General features: G+C 38.8%; 1 protein-coding gene across 1 annotated transcript; it reads left to right on the top strand.

Moving 5' to 3' along the window:
• Window positions 1–194: 194 nt before the first annotated feature.
• Window positions 195–19,449, top strand: LOC102218461 (paired box protein Pax-7-like). The gene is made up of 10 exons (XM_023337527.1): window positions 195–231; window positions 2,052–2,157; window positions 2,791–3,026; window positions 3,136–3,274; window positions 3,368–3,493; window positions 7,422–7,621; window positions 8,654–8,813; window positions 10,518–10,708; window positions 11,936–12,203; window positions 18,258–19,449. The coding sequence occupies exons 1-10, from the start codon at window positions 205–207 to the stop codon at window positions 18,371–18,373; spliced, it is 1,569 nt and encodes a 522-aa protein (XP_023193295.1). The 5' UTR covers window positions 195–204; the 3' UTR covers window positions 18,374–19,449.
• Window positions 19,450–20,783: the final 1,334 nt, after the last annotated feature.

The raw sequence follows: 20,783 nt of genomic DNA on the forward strand, positions 1-20,783 counted from the left end.
CTAGGTGTTGTAATTTTTTAACTAGAGTAGATTAAAGATGCGGAAGGTAGTGAAAAATTAGGTGGAATGGCCCTTTAGCCATTTTCCGAATCGGAAGCCAACTTCGGCTTAGCCGACAGCGCAAGGCCTGAGTTGATTTTATGCTTTTAGGCAGCGGGCGGGTTCTGCAGCGGGCGGGGTCTGCAGCGGGCGGGTTCTGCTCCGATGCATTTCTGTGGAACCTTTCCAGAGGTCAGTTAATTATTTTTATTAATTATTATGTGTTAAGTGGATCAGCAATGACAAAATAAGCATTACAATTACTCAAATTTCTAAGAAAATTATATCCATCCATTATTTTACACGCTTAATCCTAGTGGACGTGTAGAGGTGCTGGGTCTCCAGCGGTCAGGAAATTATTTATTCCCAGAAAGGTTAAGTAGACCTTAACTATTTTTTTTTTTTTTTTTTTTTTTTTTTTTTGGTGTTTCAGAGCTGTTGACATTAATTACTAAAAATATTTGATTAAATCTCTACCAAACTCAGTATCTCAATTTTGGGGGGATAATTCTACAGGTTGTTTTTTTTTTTTTGTTTTGTTTGTTTTACAGTGCACTTCGGGTTATTTTACGCATCCAAACATTATTACTACGTCGGTTGTTTGTCCAAACATTTTGATCGTTTGAAAAAAATTTTTTATTTATATAGAAAAGAATCACTCACATGTTCTTAGTACAAAATTGCATAATCTGTCTGGTTTTCTCCACTACTCAGAATTTGGAGATTTAATGTTTCAATCTCGATATAGGGAGGTTTTGATCTTCTAGTTCTAATGAATCAAAAACTCTTAACAGCAAACCAAAAAATGGTTTCAAACGAATTTCCAGTTGTTTTAAAAATGTGTTGTTCAAAAATATATGTTTGTACTAACAAACTGGTCTGTTAACCAACAGTTAACTTCTTTTTTGTTGTTTTTGTTGCACATTAAGATCACACTTTCAGAAGACGGACCAACCTGTGGTTTCTGGAAGTTAAACCTCTGCCACAGGATGGCGCTGCTGCTCACCTTAGTTTTCAGGGAGTTGTTATTTTTTTCCGTATTTCAGCAGTGCAACCTACAAAGTCAATATTTTTTTTTAGAATTCAGTAACTTTTATATAAGAGCATGTCTCTAGTACAGTGGTTTTGGACTGCTAGTCAAAGCTACTGTATTTCCGATAAGTCTTGGAAGGCTCAAATATCCGAGCTTTTCTTCTGCCTTCGACGCAGCACTGCAATTACAATTCTTAGAAATCCCAGCTTTTCACCAGCATTGAACGCATCATCTCCCGTGCAGTAAGAAAAGTCTCCGGGGATTCGTGCACGCGCATTTTTGGCGATTTGCATGCTTAGTGTGTAATTACACCAGATGTGTAGTTTGACGTGTGTACATTTGAGAAACTGCTGACACAAATGTGAATGTGGAGGTGCGCATTTATAAACTGTGTTACACATCATGTTGTACAATAACAAATCTTCTTTTACACTTGAGGATTTTTTTTTTTTTTTTTTTTTTTTTTTTTTTTAGCCATAAATCTTACTGTGGCTCTTCCCTGGCCGGATGTGCCGATGAGGAGAACGTGGGACTCGGGCTCCTCGTGGTTCCTGTCTTCCCATTGGTTGCAGAAACTCGTTTGCGTTTGGCTGCAGAAACCTGTTGGACCATCCACCAGAGTGATGAGAGGAAGCTCCGGGAACCCTCGGGGACTTCAGACCTGTGCCCGTCTTCCTGCAGCCGCCTGGGCCCCATGTGACGTAAAGGACTCGCCGACGCGGCTCGCTGATGAGTGAGCGGGTCTCGGAGTTGGATCAGTTCCCTCTGTGCTGAGGAGGATTTCATGCTCTTCTGATTTCATCTCCTAATCAACAGATTGGATTGACACAATTCCCCCCCCCCCCCCCCCCCCGTTTTACACCAGATCAACAACTCAAGACTTGAACTTGAGACGCCTCTGCTCTTTAATTAATTGTATCGCTCTCCCCGCCCCCCTCCCTCCTCCTCCTCTTCCTCTCCCCGACCCCTTCTTGTCAAGTCCGCTCTTGTTTTGCATGAAATGTCTTCGTTACCAGGAATGGTCCCGCAAATGATGCGCCCGGCTCCCAGACAGAACTACCAGCGCACTGGACTCCCGCTGGACGGTGAGCTTCACTGTAGGCTGTAGGGCCCAGAGAGAGGCAGGCTGGAGTCCAGCTATTTTATTTAGAAATGAATAAATGAAACAAAAGAAAAGAAAAGAAAGGTTAATATGCTTGGACTACTTGAAACACCGCCTGCTCAGACTTAGTCGGTTTTATTGCTATTATAATCATAAACTATATTATTATTATTATTATTATTATTATTATTATTATTATTATTATTATTATTATTTAGAAGTTTTCGGGGTGAGATATTTTTGGAACTGGTCGTAAAATCTGTATTTTTTTCCATGAGAATATATTTCGAGGGTCCAATTCTGTGTTGTTGTTTTTCTTTCTTTCTTTCTTTCTTTCTTTTTTTTTGCCAAACTATTTATGATAGCTGAATATTCAGCGGCCACTTTTATCAACTTTAATTCGCTCTTAAAACCCAGGAACGTGTGGACACGTGCGGAAGGTCGGCCACTTCGATATCTGAAATGAGTAGCCCAGTGAAGACGAAAAGACTTTTAATTCGGTTTCAACAAGCATTGAAGAAGAAAAAAGAGATCTACACAATTATAACACAGTAGCAGAATTAACATATTCTTGTTTTGTTTTTTTGTTTTTTTAACCCTTCTTGTGTGCCAGCAGTGTCCACTGCTCTCGGGCAGGGACGGGTCAACCAGCTGGGAGGTGTTTTCATTAACGGCCGGCCTCTACCAAACCACATCCGGCACAAGATAGTGGAGATGGCCCACCAAGGGGTCCGGCCCTGCGTCATCTCCCGGCAGCTGCGCGTCTCTCACGGCTGCGTCTCTAAGATCCTCTGCCGGTTTCAGGAGACGGGTTCAATCCGACCAGGAGCCATCGGTGGCAGCAAGTCCAGGGTGAGACAACTCGATAAATATATGTGTGTGTGTGTGTGTGTGTGTGTGTGCGTGAGCGCGCGCATGTTCGTGAACAACATGCATAAGTGTGTACCTGAATGTGCGCGAGGTCCTGCAGCAGTTATCCCCGTCGGACGTGGAGACGCGGATAGAGGAATACAAGCACGAGAACCCCGGGATGTTCAGCTGGGAAATACGGGACAAGCTGCTGAAGGACGGAGTGTGTGACAGAGGCACAGTCCCTTCAGGTTATTATTATTATTATTATTATTATTATTATTATTATTGATCATATAGCCTAATTGTTTATTTTTTTCTAACCACGCCTGGACCTATTGCAGTGAGTTCGATCAGCCGCGTGCTTCGAAATCGATTTGGGAGAAAGGATGAGGACAAACGTGACAAAAAGGACGAAGAGGCAGAAAAACGAAACAACCACAGCATAGACGGCATTCTGGGCGGCAAAGGTAGGAGCGACCGCCGTCAGGCCGCCGGCTGCTCGGTTCTCAAGCGATAAACTGTCGACAAACTGGGGCTCGGGCAGTATAGTTTTTGTCGCTCTGGGGTTTTTGTGTTTTCCCAGCAGGCGCTTAATTATTTATATTGTGGAATCGCTAAAGTGGGTCTGGGTCCCCTGGTGCTGGTTAAATGTTCTGCCGACAGCAAAGCAGATGGGGGGGCTGCTGGCTGCAGTCAGATTGAGTTAGATCACTGACACACGGCGGGGGGCCTCGGCGGCCTGTTAGGAGCAGAGCAGGAGCTTTTCCTAATGTCTGAGAAAGAAGAAGAAGGGCACGATCATCAAACCTACAGTTGGAATGATAGGCTTACAATTAACTAAATTAAAAATGTTAATAGATTGATATTAAAACACATTATCCTCTTGTTGCGTGAAAAATACTCTATATTACTTTCGAGCCTGTCTCCTCCTTTGCACACACTGGGGAATATTTTCCTGTTTGCTTCCTGTCATCCAGGTCTTAAGTTTTAATAATTTGACGACTGAGCCTATATTACAACTGGTAATGAAACTAGAGTGTGATGAACAGGCAATTGTGCAGGAGAAGGTGTAACAGCTCCAATACATTTATCCCCTATCAGCCCTCACTCTCCTATTCCCAGGCACATGTTCCACGTTCAAAGGCTTCAAAGCAGATTAAATTCAGCCCTTTATTTCTTTTCGCTGTCATCCGTCCGGGGCGCGCGGCATGTTTTGAATTCAGATTTCAACGTGTAAATCTGATGTGATGCTTCTGTAGAAAATGTCGAGGGCCTGAAGTGAGAGTCAGTTCTGGCTGTATTCCCTTGTTACGAACAAACCAATCAAGTATTGTTTTTGAGCACCAAAATAAAATATGCTACCTACAAGATGTAAATTAGTTCTATACGGCATCAATTTGATATCAAAAATAACAAAGAGAGAGAGAGAGAGAGAAAAGATCCACATGACTGGAGATGCTTCACTGAATCCTTTACATTACCTTCATGTCAATTAATGTTTTGTCTCAGTTTGAGGAAAAACTCTCAGAAATGTGTTTTGAGTTTTATTACGCATTCTCGGAAATAAGATATAACCCATGTACATAAATAAAAATAAAGATATATATATATATATATACTGTATATATATATATATATATGTGTGTGTGTGTGTGTGTGTGTTTTATATGTAAATACTAAATGATGTATTTACCTTAAATTCCTTGGCAACATGTTGAAGCCTAACCTCTAGAATCAGCCTTTTCTTTGATGTTGATAAATATTTTGGCACATAATTCATAAAGACGGAAATTGCCTGCTGAAGTTGAGATGCAGTAAGAGTATTCTGTGCATACGTGAGTGACAACACATGCTTTGGTTCTCAAGTCCAGCTTGGGAGAATGTAGAAATATGTGTACAGCAAGGATTGGGATAGGCCAAAGAAACATGCGTCCACGTTCAGCGGCAAGTTGTAGCTATCAAAAATAATTTTCCCCAGGCGCACACTTTTACTCCACACCATCTTCATATTTGAGCAGGTTGAAATAACGGCACAAATGTTTGGAGGGTGATAACACAATCATCCCAGCATTGGTCTTTGGCTGTGTATCAGTTGATTAAAGTGGGATTCATTTCCCCTTTCTGCCCCCCCTGGCTTGCACCAAAAATCCTGGTCTTAATGAACATATACCAAAAAAGTGGTGGGAATAAATCAGTGTGAAGCACTGAGGAATTTTTTTTCAGCACTAATAATTTGAACTGTTTTACTGTCTCGTGTCAAAGCATGCGTTTAGTGCATTTCCCCCCCGTGACATTAACGCTGCATGTGAGCCAGATTCCAGACGACGTCTGACACAAAACAGGCAAATGAAGTCAAAATTATTTTAGAACTCGTTTAAATTCTTTTTGATTTTACGTGCACATTTTAGGAAAATTTATAAAGTCATTTCAGCTATAACAGAAGCGACACAGGGCTACAGTTCAGCCAGACGCCCTGAGGCCCTGATGTGTGTGTGTATGTGTGTGTGTGTGTATATATATATATATATATATATATATATATATATATATATATATATATATATAGGCATTCAAGTCACATAAATAAAAACGCCATCTTTTGTATTTTAGAAATTCTGTTTTAGCATGATTGTCTTAAAAAAAATATCTCTTATGGATTTTATGAAAACTGGGTGAAAAAAACACAAGTATTGACTTTTGTTTTCAGTTCTTTAATTTTAAACTAATTTTATAATTTATTTACCCTCAAGTCGACTTTTTTTTTTTTTTTTGCTGATAAACTGTCTAAATAGGTTATTTAGGATTCTATCGTTTTGTTTTTCTCCAGATTTGGACATTTTTGGTGAATTCTTTAAGTTCTGCATTATTTTGCCTAGAACCGTCTCGCTGCTGGTCGAACGGTTCTTGGGCAGTTGAATCTCTCCATCGGTTGCAGCGGTACGGCTCGGTAGCACTTTGCTCCCTCCCTCCCTCCCCACCACATCGCAGCCCATTTTCAGTCTAAAGCTACAGCATGCTCACCAGTGTCACTCCTGGTAACCGTCAAATGATGTTTGGAAGGCATACTGCTTAAGGAGAATGCCGAATCTCAATAAAATGATCGTGGAGCTTATTACCAAGATTGATAATTAAAACAAACCGCTCTCCATTTTCAACCAATCTGTCAGGTCAGTATAGAAAACAAGCATGTGAACATGGAAGTTGGAATATCTTTTTTCATATATGGTTCTGCAAGCACACAAACAGCTGCTGCAAGGAAAACATTCTTTTGTGTCTGCCCTGAAAGAGCTGATGAACCACACCGAATTGTTTGCTGGAAACAGTATATGCTGCACACTTCATGAAAGAGGGCTGACAGTTTGTGAAGTGGCCGTATTGTTCCTTCAAGACAGAAGCATGAATGGCTGTGCACAGACTCCCGCAACCTGACATGATTCAACTAGACAACAGCAAAACGGGGAGAGAAAAGCTTCTCTACTCAGATGCGTCGGCTGGTCAGGATTTATAATCTCCTTCCTTTAAATATCTACACCAGGGCATTGAGAAAACTGTCGAGTTTTGTTGCTTCTATTCAGATACGAGCAACAAAGAATCGGCTGCCAGTTTTTGGAGCGCGCAGGTTTATGCACCAGTAACAGCAAAAGGTCCCAAAAACCATTTGACGGCGACTTTTCAGAAGTGTTGCACTTAGTTTGGAAAAAATGAGACGGTTTAAGTTAATTAATAAAAGAAGCCTTAGTTTAAATGCAAGTAAAAGTTACTGCAGACTGTGTATATTTTTAGAAGTGAGGCTGGTTTTAACTGCTAGAGGGAGTATCGATAAAAATGAGCATATTTGATCTAATTTAGGCAAATTTATATCGCAGGATGTTGAACAATCTCCACTGTCCCTTGAGAAAGAGATCCCTGACATCATTTTATTTATATCTCTTTTAAATTCATTTATTTAAAGTTGCTATTTTAAATAAATGTTTATTTAAAATTTTTATTTTTAAATAAAAATTATGTTAACTTTTGCGGCGGGCAGGCGACCTGTCCAGGGTGTACCCGCCTCTCACCCATTGACCGCTGGAGACTGGCACCAGCAATCCTCCTGACCCCACTGGGGACAAGGGTGTATGATTATGGATGGACTGATAATATTAACGTAAACAACTTTGGATCTTTTTTGGACAAAATCTTCTCTGGATTCATAAAGTAACACTCCTGAGACTTGGTCAGCTGTCCTGGAACAAATCACAGTTCAGGTTAAAGCATTATTTAGGGTTTTAGGTATTAAGTTGAAGTTCAAATTTTTTAACAAAATAAGGGAGAAACGCTGCAAACCTAAACACAAATCTCACCGATTTGAGCAGGAATATTAAGCAAGTCCAATTGTCTCTTCGCTGGTTTCAGGAAGCCAAATGGAAGAAGTGTCGGATGTAGAATCGGAACCTGACCTCCGTCTTAAAAGGAAGAAGCGCAGAAGTCGGACAACCTTCACAGCAGAGCAGCTTGAGGAGTTAGAAAAGGCTTTTGAAAGAACACACTATCCTGACATTTATACCAGAGAGGAACTGGCCCAGCGGACCAGGCTGACTGAGGCCAGGGTTCAGGTAAAACACAGACACACCCAGAGCTTCAGATGGGGCCGGGCTGAGTCGGACCGGCTCAGCTTCAAGAACATTGCTCGATTAACGAGCTGCTTTAGCAGACAATTTAGGATAGCATTTATTGGCTCAAAATCAGAAACACAATTACATTTCCAAATGTAAAACTTCAAAGCAAAATCACATTACAAAAGCATAAAAACATTTAAGTTTTCATAAAGTTTCTTTACCACCCAGGGCCCTGAAAGGTAAAGTCAGGATTTTAAAATGAACAAGGTAGCCTGTGCACAGACAGTAAACCCGAACTGAGACGGGTTTTTCTGTTTCCTCCACTTAAGAGTGTAGCTGCAGAGTCTTAGGACAAGCTGAGGTAAACAAGAACTTGTTGTTAATACATGTTGGAAGCAGTCCAGTTTAGAGGGAATTCAAGTATTTCATTTCCGTTTTGACGACAACCTTTATAGTTTTATAATTATGTTAGACGCACACCTTATTTAAGATGAGAATGCGAATGCCTTTTGTTTCTTTTTGCTGACTTCCACTCTTAATCACGTATCATTTTCTTCCTACTTTTCAATTGTATGTTACTTTAAAAGTAGAACGGTCTTTCGCATTAAATTACAATGGAATATTTTTATGTTTGTGTTTATAATGTGACAAGCCATGGAAAAGTTCAAAGGGTACGAATAGTTTTGTACTGTATTTTTTGAGACAAGATGCAAAAGTGATATTTCTGATCAGTGATCCGTCTCACACACAGTGAAACAATGGTCTGGTCTGTTTCATATGGTTTATATGAATAAAGTTTAGAGTGTAAGTGGTTTTAGATTAATACGCACGTTCAGTCTCAGTTTTAGATTAAAAGTAATATAACCAAAGTAAATTTTGTGCATGAACAGCCTTTCAAAAGGTATATAATAGCAAAGTAACTTAAGTGAGAAACTCAAGCTAGTGTGGGATTGGAACAGTCATAAGCCAAAGCATTGTTCACTAGATATTCAACACACATTCATTCTGTCAGATGTTCTTGTTTTTAAGGTGTGGTTTAGCAATCGCAGAGCCAGGTGGCGCAAGCAAGCAGGAGCCAGTCAACTAGCGGCATTCAACAACCTCCTGCCCAATGGATTTTCTTCAACAGGGGTGTCAACGTTTTCGACATATCAGCTTTCAGAATCAGGCTACTCCTCTCTGTCCCATGGTAAAGCACACGTCAAATGTCATCATTAGTTCTTTCTGTAGAGGCCGGTTCTTTTCTACACATGAGATATTCTTTTTTTTCTGTTTACCTTGGGATTTGTGAAAGGAACATTTAGGGTTTTTTTATCGTTTTGCTCTGATTTCGATCTGTCAGTATTCTGAATAATTCAAAGGGCTCAACAAATTGAAAGGATGAACTTGGTTCCCAGCCGTATGGTTCATCTTGGAAGTCCTGGTGCTGGAAGAAATCTGTGCAAAACTGGAACGTCTTTTAGAATCTTTGTTGTGTAATTAAACCAACATTAAATATTAAAAGATATTAGGTTGTCTTAAGCTAACACTCACAATGAAACCTTTGGGATCATATGGATGGATTATTGACAGGTTCAGCCAAAATAATCAAAGTACGGTAAATTCAATTTTAACTGAGCGTCTATGATGAGTAGAACAGATTTTGCATGAAGTTGTTGTTCAACAAAGATGTGTAGTTTCTCTCATTGAGCAGAGTTCCCATTTGCAAGCCTCATCTTCCGTTGATTTTTGTCTTGACCCTTCATTTCACAACTTTCCACATACTTTTCTCTGCTTTAGCAACTGAATACACTGTGCTTGTGTGACATAGCGAATTCATGTAAGTTTTAAACCAATTCAAAGTCAGTTCCAACTTGGTGCAAGTTATAAAACAGTGCAGTCAAAATCATTGCCTTATTCTAACTGTCTAAAGAGTTTTCTGTCTAAGGAAGCCCAGGAGATTGCACTGAGTCACTGACCAGCATCATTCGCTTCTCCTGAATGAGCATGTAGCAAATGTGTAGAGACTGTGGACAGTCAATTACATCTAGTCATTGACCTTGCTGTAATGCCTCATACTAAGCATATATGTAGCGACAGCAGAGAACTCCCTTTTAACAGGAAGAAACTTCCAGCTGAACCTGGCATGAGAATGACCTGGGGTTTGAGAAGATAGAGTATTCCCAAAGAAAACAAAGAACCACCAATCCTGGATTACTTCCTATGTTTAAAAACGTAGACAAATTATTAGCATTAGCTCCATAACCTATCAAGTTTTGGACTTGAGGATACGGGAAATATTTATCCGTCTGCTGCTGCTGTCGGAGCAGGGGGTGGTGGGAGGGTTAGAGACTGCATTGGTGGAAGACCAGCATCAAAGGGGGAGAGCTGGGCTGGTAAAGAAGATTACTGTAAAAGGAATGGGGAGTGGGCGAGTGATGTGCCATGTAATTACTACAATATGGGAAATTTATGGGAAAATACTAATATGGGAGCACAGTGGGGCAGAGGGGTAAAATATGGTAGTTTCCTGGCCAAAACAGGAGAGTATGATTAGCTCCTTTTGTTCCTTTTTCTAGGAGAGGGACGCAGCTAAAAGCTCTCAGTTTTAAAGTGTATAAGATGAAAGAGAGCACATAAAAGCTCAGACAGCCAATAGCCATGTCCAGGAGAGAGCGGGTTTTGGATTTGGAGCATAAGCCAAGCACAGTACAACTCGCTGCTACCAGTAACTCTTTCAAAGGATAACCCAGCAATATATCTAATGTTTCTTTATTAACAAGGTGGAAGTAGAAAGCCAGATAGAATGCTTAAATCTTTCCTTATTTAAGAATGAGAAATAGCTATATAGATGTTTTTGCCTTACGAATAACTTCTGTTGCTTATACACACATTGTTGTATGGTCATTTTCAGAGAATGATGACACGGTTCATCGTCCACAACCACTGCCTCCGTCCACTGTGCACCAAATCGGTTTGTCCAATGTGGACAGCGGTCCTGCCTATGCTCTTTCCTCCAACTGCAATGGGTTCTCCAGTTATTCTGATCCCTTTCTGAGCTCTGCAGCTCAGAGCAATGCCATTAACAGTGGACTTTCACAACAGGTAAGACCTTTTGGGTTATTACTGATTGGCTCGGTTTGATTAAGTATGTGTACATATGTTTTTAACAACTTACAAGAAACTAAATTTTATCCAGAGAATTGCCTCAACCTGGTGAGGGGCGTTGCTACATGGGTCTATGTTTCTACCCCCAGAGTACAGAGGAGGTGCGCTTTAATAATACTAGCACCCATGAGATCTCATCTGTGGAGAATGCCTCCTGAAATACTGGTGGTAGAGTGTAAACTTTATTTCAAGTCAGTTTGAGGTACAGTTGTGATCTATTAAGGAAAATTGTGTGCTGGCGTGTCGCATGGTTTTACAAATCTACGTTTTCTTTTTTGCCATACACAGTATTTTCATACACTTTTAGTATGAACACTATGCAATCCTTTTTAAATGAAACCACTCATCTGTTGTGGTTTCTATAGGCTTATTTTATTCCCTATTACTAATAGATTTATGTTTTGACTGTTTTCTCCTCTCATGACATCACTAAGCCTGTCTCCACTTAGCCTGCAGCCTGGCATGCATTGTGCAGTTTGAAAACAATGACAGCCTTTGTAGGTGAAAAACATAATAAAGACTTTTTTAAATAGTTTTTTACGTATCACAAACAGCGACATTTAGGTCAGTAGGTTAATAGGAACAGGGCTGTATCTTATCTTGTTCTGTGTGTTTGTGTTTGGTAAGGGCTCCCAGGCCATATCCTGCACTATATTGCCAAAAGTATTTGCTCACCCATCCAAATGATGGGTGAGCAATGTTTCCTTTAACATAGAAGGCGCTACTGAATCAGTGCTTCTGGTTTTTATTTCTGTATATCTGCTCTGTCTTCTCGAAACCCAGCAGATGGAGGCAGACGAGCGATCACAATGAACCCGTTGAAGGTTTCTTCCAGTTAAAGGGACGTTTTCCTTTCTGCTGTCATAACATGCAAGGGCTAATTCATGGAAGGGCTAATTGCAAAGTCAATGATTTAATGTAATCCACTGTCCACTGCCACTACATTCTTGTCTAGAAGGAATAAATGCTGCAAGGTATTGACTTGATCCAATCAGCTGGGTTTCCTTGGAAAGAATTTTTTTTTTTTTTTACCAATTCCAAAAATAAAATGAACCTGAAGGCACCACTTACCTTGCGTATTTTAATAATACACTTGATAATTCCTACACCTTGATATAAAAAGTTTGATGGCAATCTTGAAGCACCTCTTCTTTCTGTTTGCAGGTTATGAGCATCGTGAGTAATTCATGTCGTGTTTCCTCAAAGCCACACCATGACTTCAACCTGTCGCCTCGCCCAAGGTCTTTGGACTCTTCTTTATCCAACATCATGGCCGCCAACGGCAGTCCACAGTCAGCAGAGGTCTCTGTTAAGATGGCGGAGAGCTTTCATTCATCCGAATCTTACTCCCCAACCACATACGGCACCACCAGCTACAGCGTGGACCCAGTTGTGACAGCTGCCAGCTACCAGTACAGTCAGTATGGTCAGAGTGAGTGTTATTTTATTACATATTTTAAAGCTTTTAAAGCTTTAAAGCTTATGCAACTTTTATAAAAAAAAAAAAAAAAAGTGTTTTTTACGTGTTTGTTTAAGCTGTCGCTATACAGCAGAATATGACAACGGTGACCAATGGAAAGATTTGAGTTCTCTGCCTTGTTCTATGGTCCTGGTGTCATCTGTTGAAATATGCTGCTCCCAAACACTTTGTGTATGCGCTGCTCAGATCCTCCCTCTTTCTCTCTGCTATGCTGCAGCTGGTTCACCTCAACGGAGTCAGCCAGGAATGCTCAGGCTAGTTAGCATGGTCACTGATGGGGGCAGATAAACGGTTTACCTGGAAAGTTGTTCCTCTACCATCAGCCCATTGATCAGTTATCATCAGCCCATTGATCAGTTATCATCAGCCCATTGATCAGTTATCATCCGCCCATTGATCAGTGTACACAAGATCGATTGACAGTGGTAAAACCTTCCAATAGTAGCTCAGGGAGGAGGTGACGGAGCTCAAACTATTCACAGATTTACTGTCTCATACTATACTGTCATAACATGGCAACACTTTTAACAAATATTGAAAAACATATTTTTGTTAAAGTTACATACAACAGATTTAAGGAAATGATCTGTGTTTGTCCAAGGGCTGGTAATAAATGGATTAAAAAACGACAAACTTGATTCTCACACGTAATCTCAATTCTAAAACATAACAGTTCTTGAGAATTCAATTTGATTCAGTTTATTTATATAACTCCACTTTATAAACGTCATTTCAAGGTACTTCAGAAAAAAATCCTTTCAATTCAATAATAAACACATTCCAATAGATCCTAGTTATCAAAACGTTAGTACAGTACTTCAATAAATTATTATTCAAAGCAGGTTTTAAAAGTTCCTATTTGAGGAAACCCCGCGGATTGTATTGTCTCAGTTCTGTATTCAGCTTGTTTATTCAGCGTGTTTATGGACAGTACAGGAAACCTGAATTTTACAGTGAAAACGAATGGCAAGAGTGCAGTGCCCTGTGGTGCTGCTGACCACCTGTTTATACCTTTGACCTTTCATTCTCACACTGTGGTGCTGTTTGTCAGGTTGTCATTGATCCAGGTGATTTTTGGAGCTTCCACTGGGGGGTTTCTGATAAAGAAGCTGACTTGTGTTAAATGCACTGGAGAAATCAAAGAACATTGCTCTCACAGTGCTGCTGTGTTTACATGACAGTGGATTTGGTACCAACAAGAAAACCAGCTGCAGGTGGGCAAACGGGAATCGTTCTGACATCACCTGTAAACATGATGCTAAGATACTTAAACCTCTGGATCAGTAACAGCCCCCGGCTTGTGGAGAAGTCCACAATTTTTCCAGTATTATTTCTATTGTTTGGTATAAAGTATCTTTAAAACAATTACTATATTAGCACACTACTTTTGCATGATATACAATGTAACACTGTTTTAAACTGTACAGAAACAAGACAGGAATGTTTGAAGGAAGCAGTAAGCAGTTAAGCTCACTCAGAAAGCTCCTTTTTATCTGATGGCTGGTATTAATTCTCAGCAAATATTTACTTAGTTGCTGACGTTGCTCCTCCCAGGTTCAGCTGGTGATGCCTTCTCAGACAGGACGAGTGACAGCGGTGACATTATAGGATCTGTGTATGTTTGGGCATCTGGGAGGAGATAGGCAGCGTCTGTCAGTTCAGATCAGAAAGAGAACTGTCACACCTTTGCTAAGAAGTAAAAAAAACAAAACATGCATGGGCAGGATTATCTGCCAAGATGTCATTTACCTAAAGAGCTGGTGGGGGGCAATATTTGTGTGTGTGTGGGGGAAGAGGGATTGGGACAACGGAGGTGGGGGTGGGTGGTAAGGGGGGAGGCGATTTGTGGATGGGCTTAGTGACAGGGACCCTTTAAGAGAATGTTTTTCCTGCCAGCCAGGTTTATGCCTTAAATCCTCTGTGAGGAGGCAAACAGATAGTCCCTGCCTCTGAGATGTAATGTGTTTACACATAAGCACACTTATGTACATGTCGGTTATTTTACTCCTGTGGACTCTGATCTCTACTCTACAACTTTATAGCGAAGGTCACATGTCAAGAGTAAAGTGCTAAAAATGACTGCAGAAATGCTAGCTTGGAATGGAGATGAAAACCAGTTTATTAAATTCACTGTTTGAATACTCAAAATACAGATCTCGGATAACAATTTTGTCAAGATGACAAAAGAAATAATAATAATAAAAAAATGTAAATAAAATTTTACTTTAATTTCTTAAAGATTTTATGATCGCACAATGGAAAAAGTATCCTGTTGACATGTAACTGTTGAGCTGATTGGAATTTCAATCCAATTCAGCTTGTTTATATATATATATATATATATATATACTGTATATATGTATACAGTATACATACTGTACATATATATATGGTCTGTTAACCAGACTAAATATGACATTTACCTTTGGAATACAAAATGCTTTATTCTATCGACAAAATGTTGCTATTGTGATTGCTTGAGTGTTTTATTTTATAGCTTTACAGCCGAATAGTTTTATCTTATATTTTCCTAAATATATATACATATATATGCATTATATATTTGGACAATAAAGCAGGACAACAACTGGATGAAAATAAAATGTAGGTCACCAAAAGAACCCAAAAGAATGAAGGTTGTTAAAGTGTTAAGTTTGCTTAAATGAGTCCATGATTAGTTGAACATGTTGGCCTAAATATGTTGTAATTTTCCTATTAACTAAAGAAAGGATGTTTGTGATAAATAAAAACTCATACTTGCGTAAACATTTTTGTTATATCTTTTGTTATATTTCTCATCCATGGGGGTTGCCACTTTTTTGCCTGCATAATGCATGCTGGCTTGATGACACAGTTGGATCAAAGGAAGGAACAGGAACAGAAGAGTGTAGTAAACGCAGGAGGACTAACTTCCCGCGTTGTTGCATTTGACTGATGTAAATTTAGACAGTGCAATACTGCATCACTTTTGGCTGCAATAAAAAAATAGTTATGAGTCTGCATTGCTTCCAAGATGAAAAAACAAAAAGAAGAGCGCAGTGGGAAAGAGTCGAACACGACTTCCAAAACACCTACATTTGTGCTCTCAACATTTCTCTCCAGAAGACTTCGAGTTATTTTTATGAGCAAAATTGAGGAAGGATGGTCTAACTGATGGCTGCTACCCTTGAAAGCTAAAAACAAATGTTGCGCCGACAATTTGCATCCACAAAGCACCTAAACCGCTCCACTGGCTAGCGAGCGAAAGACACTGGGAGAAACATCAGAGACAGCTAGAAGTGGAAGCTCTTAAATGATAACAAAGCTATTGCCACTGCCATCGGTACTGCATGTGAAACCACAGAACTGACACCAGTCCAAAGACCAGACCCTAAAAAGGTGTCACCGGACCAAAGACCGGACCTGACACAGAGCTACAGAAGTACTTACCGGATCACGCAGTATGACCAGAGGTACGTGTCAATCATTATTTCATTTATGAAGCTGAAGTTGGCAGCAGCACAAGCACCAGCTTCTTCCGTCAATTCTGTCCTCTTCCTTCATTTGGTCCTCCTCATCTTCATTACCACTTTTGATTTCTACACTGCCATCAATGTCAACTTGCTGTGGTTCAAACTGAAAGGCTTAATGTTACTCTTTGCTGTTTTGGCTGGATGGAGCTAGCATAATCAGACATGACACACGTCATTTACCCAGAATCCATTGCAGTGTAATGAACATGGCGACAGCCATGACAATATTTTTATTTAAATTTATAAAAATCTAACAGCCCACAGTGTTCTGCATGGTTTTTACATCTAAAATAAATATTTCTCAAATAAACTCTATTGTCATCTGTAACTATAAACAGTGCAGTATATATAAAAACAATATTAGGTTTGTTTCAGGTGTTTCACAGCTTTCATTATGATTATTGTCATAAAAATCTATTTAATGTTACAACTGCACGGAGGCTCTGTTTTTGCGACTTGATATAATTTTCTTCATAAACTTCACCTGGTTTTAATTAAGCTCGGCATGCCAAAGAGACTTTGATATTGTGAGGTTGTTGTTAGAACTCGTTCATCATTGTTTTTATCTTCAACATATTTTTGCAGTCTAAGCAAATGAAGATGAAAGAGGGAGCCAGGGATCAGGAATTAGAAAACTTAAAGACTTTCCCGTCTCAGAAGAGGCTCCAGCTTCACCAGATCACCAACCAGTTCTGAGGATGAAGCTCCACATTGTCTTCATGGTGGAAGACATGTTTATTTTTGTTTTGTTTTTTTTCTTTAGCAGTTAGCTGCCCAGGATTATGGCTCCATTTAAAATTGGTGTGTTCCCAACACTAAGTGCTTAATAAACCTCTTGATTTGAAAATAATTGGACAGAATTTATTGCCCTTGTTAATCTACCATTTCTCTGTCATACATTTTATCCATTGCTAGCTTTTACCCTGTAATGGACTGGTGACCTGTCCAGGGTGAACCTGCCTCTCACCTGTTGACTGCTGGAGATGGACACCACCAGTCCTCCTCACCACCCTGCCAGGATATGTGTGTTGGCTAATGGATGAATGGAAAGCTTTAAAGGTAGTTTGTCCCCCTTAAATTTCTAAACTGATAAACCATACTTTATGTTAATACATCAACTGATTTTATATTGCCGACTGTTTTTCTATTTCTCACATGCAGACAAAGGAGGCACCCTGAAAGGTTTTTTCACTCCAGGCATCCAGTCCCAATCATCATCAGTTCTTTTGATGCAAAATACATAGCGAGTCCACAACGTCATTAAATTGTAAATTTTACTTTTTTTTCTGCACTCTTTCAAAGACAAGTGCTGTCTCTGTCTAATTGCTCTATTGTTCTTTTTTGTAGTTTTCTGTAAAGTGCAGTGGTGCAGTGAATGGGAATGTTCTGTCATTGATGCTCACTGTTTTAAGGAGAAATGTCATTTTGTCTGACGTTATGCTGAAATCCTGTGACACTGAATTAAAACTATATTTTTAATTTATATTTGGTGAAATATTTTTCATATTTCCTCTAAAGTGCACATATTTATAGGTACTCTTTAGAGGTAGCTGTACAGACAATATGCTAATTTTTATAAACATATTGTCTGTAAACTTTTAATATTGACAGTTAGTACAACTTTGTGTTAGTAAATTGCCAATGTACTCTTGACTACGTGACTATATTTAATACAAAAGTATTTTTTTTTTCACCTGGAGAATATGTTGAGTAGGCCCTTCAACCTTCAGGGTATTGGTATTTAATATATTTACGTACTACAGTACTGTAGTGTGTACTGAAGCATATAATACACAAGGTAATAAAGGATCAGTAGCTAAAAAGTTTACTTCCTTACTAATTCTAAGAAACCAAAGTATAACAGAGCATACAGTCACCTCAACACTAGGATTTCAAAAGTATAAGGTCTGTCAATTTGGAATACCTTCAAAATACAATTTAAATGTAATTCTTTCTCAAAATGGTACACTTCATTTTTACTCGTCAAGCAAGTACATAAAACATAAACAGCCATATGCTTAAAGTGTACAAAGAATACTTGAAATTGTTCCAGTTTAACGCACAATAATACACTTAAAGCCCTTCAAACTGTGATTTTCAAAAATTTTACTACAGCTAAAATATATCAAGTACAAATATAGTTGTTTCAAAATAACATGTTTTAAGTCAAATAATCGTTCACACACTTGAAGTAAACTGGGGATTAGTCTGGCTTCAAGTATTCTAAGATTTAATATGTTTATTTTTCACGAGGGTAGTTCAGAAGTTTGGTCTTGACAAATCCAGAAATAAACATGCAACGTTCTGCACTACATGTCAGTCAAAGAAACACAATTCAGGAGCTGGAACTCATTCCGCCACTGTCCTGTTATTTATTAATATTTCTTTACCTGCGCTTTCACTGGCTTTTTGCAGCACTGTTTGATTTGTGATCAATTAAACTTAAAGTAAGATTTGAAAGTAATTTTCTATTTTGTCACTTGTCTGTTCCCAGCTGCTGTGGATTACTTGGCAAAGAACATTAGCCTCTTCAGTCAGCACAAGATGAAGTTGACCAATCACTCAGCTGTGCTGGGAATGCTGCATGTCAGTACTGGCCAGGCCTACTAGTACTTTAAAAAGATGGCAGCAAACCTGGCCACCAGCAGCCCCTATGACTCCTGCTGCAACACAAAACTCACACAGAGGTTTCCTGCCAATGCGAGTGTTTTTTCCTGCAGACGAAGAGCCACAACACCTCTTGAAATATCTCTTCCAGTAAATGTTTGGTTCTTGGTTTGGAGAGTTTAGACTCTCCGTGGTGGTTCACGGGGCACCAATGCAGCTCTGCTGTTCTACATTTGTATTAAATATCTATGTTTGTCTTGTTTGGTCTTTAAGGGAAATGTAAATGTTATTCTTTAGGGACATAGTGACCAACATTCACATAAAATAACAGCAGGAAGGAAAGAGACAGTGAGCTGGAGTTATTCCAGTGTTAATTCATCCTTCTCTTAAGTTGCACACCTTAACCTTTAAGCAAACTCAGTAGAATCAAAACGATTAATATCAATATTAATTTGCTATACATATATATTAAATGTGTGTGCAACTGAAGAAATTTTAAATTCTGTGCCAGTATTCCCATTATGTGATTAAAGATTTTTTTTTTATTATTATTTAAATGTTTTATTTCTTAAGTGTGTATGGTCATCAGCCAGAACCATCCCTAAATTTATACAAAATTAATCTCTTTAAGTTAATCTCTAATTTATTTAATATTTGATTGATAGCAAAACAAATAATATTGTTTTTGTACAAGTAGATATAAATTCTGACATTAAAGAGATGTATCCCAGAAGAGATAACATTCCCCCCCTTTTATTTATATCAATGCACTTGCACTCTTTTAGTTTGAAAAGGCTTTTGTTTTAAAAAAGGGAAGTGTAATCCTCTCTTTGTAGCTTTATTTCTGGCTTGAAGAGGAAGCGTGATCTTTTCTTTCTAACTTTAATTCTGAATTCTCTCTGCACTTTGAAAAAGGAAGCGGCAGGCTGTGGACATGCTGCGTAAACTTTGTCGATGGGAGCACGAGGTGGAGAATCTCTGTGGCTGTCTGTTGCTCTATCCGTATTGATACCTCATCTTGGTTAGATTGCATTTTATTTTATTTATTTTATTCTTTGCTGGATCGGATTCCTGGAACGTCCATGTGGTAACGATACGAACCACTGGACGGAGAAAAAACTGAAGTGAAAAACACATTTTGACTCGATAAACGACTGAAAAGACAAAGTGAAATACTGAGCTCTGAAGGACTGAGGTTTTGATTTTGACATGCCAGCTTGCCATTACTCTTACAGTTGTGGTTAAACTGTACTTTATTTGATCACTTTCTACAAAATAAGAACTATTTTTGCTCATTTCCTGCCTCCGGCTAATTCATTTTGCACTCACCTCAGTTCCTGTTGTAACTAGGTTGCACCTTGCAACTGGTATATAACTTTTGAGTTATTCTAAAATACTTACTGAGTCAGGGGTTAGATATGACGTAGAGAGCAGTCAACATCAGTGTAAAACAAGTTGAAGTAACAGGTGTCTGCAGAAAAAAAAAAGGAATGGACACATTTTACATGTATCTCGTGCCTTACACAAGTATGGAGAGGCGCCAGCAATAATTAAAAAGTCCCATCTAAAGATTCATTACTGACATACACAGGCTGAACTGTAGGAGCTCAAATATTGATAGCTACTGTTATTGATAGTTCATTAAGGTTTTGGATGCACATCAGTCAGTGTTTACAAGACCACTGAGAAGCAGACAGGAGAATATGAGAGGAGGTTCAGCAGGGACTGAAATATTAATCTCTGAGTGTGTGAAGGATTACATGCCTGCTTGTTCCTGACGAAGCTAAATTCTTTGAATCGGTTTGTCCAGGTTTAGAGTTGCACACTGGGTCAAAGACGAGTCAAATCTGATTTTTTTTTTAAAAATCACTTCCAAACACCACATTAGGTAAGTGTAATGAATGCATTTATATGGTTTTCAAAATACCACACCTGTTATTATTTAAAAGAAAAAACGTTTGCCTTGAGTAATGACGTTTTCTGAAGCGAAAAAAATAAATGTAAAACTGCAAATGTCAATTTTGCAGTTTATGATTTTGTATGTTTTGTTTTTGCCATTGTGAAAATCTGCATGCTTCCATTTGTCTTTCACACTCGTGAATTTTTCCAATAAAGGATATCTCTCTTTTTTTTATTACTTTTTTTTTTGCATTTTAAAATTAGACAGACTGTCATCAACACTAATAAAGCAAAACTTGACTTACAAATGATATTAAAACTGATGACCAAAAGCCTTTCCCACCAACTAACTAATAATGTGGGAATGTTTTGGTTTTTAACTTCATTTATGATGTATATTGTACATTGATTATCTTGTGTTTGACCTCCTTCTATGAAAACTCTCTGATTTTCATATATCAGATTGTGAAGAAAAGCTTCTAATCTTGTTACTGATTTAAATAACTTGCCATCA

This window comes from Xiphophorus maculatus, chromosome 1, assembly GCF_002775205.1.
Source record: "Xiphophorus maculatus strain JP 163 A chromosome 1, X_maculatus-5.0-male, whole genome shotgun sequence".
Taxonomy (NCBI): Eukaryota; Metazoa; Chordata; class Actinopteri; order Cyprinodontiformes; family Poeciliidae; genus Xiphophorus; species Xiphophorus maculatus.

Coding starts and splice junctions, on each gene's coding strand:
- LOC102218461 (XM_023337527.1), top strand. CDS start 205: ATGCATTTCTGTGGAACCTTTCCAGAG. Junction 3,027..3,135: donor TCGGTGGCAGCAAGTCCAGG/GTGAGACAACTC, acceptor AATGTGCGCGAG/GTCCTGCAGCAGTTATCCCC. Junction 3,494..7,421: donor CGGCATTCTGGGCGGCAAAG/GTAGGAGCGACC, acceptor CGCTGGTTTCAG/GAAGCCAAATGGAAGAAGTG.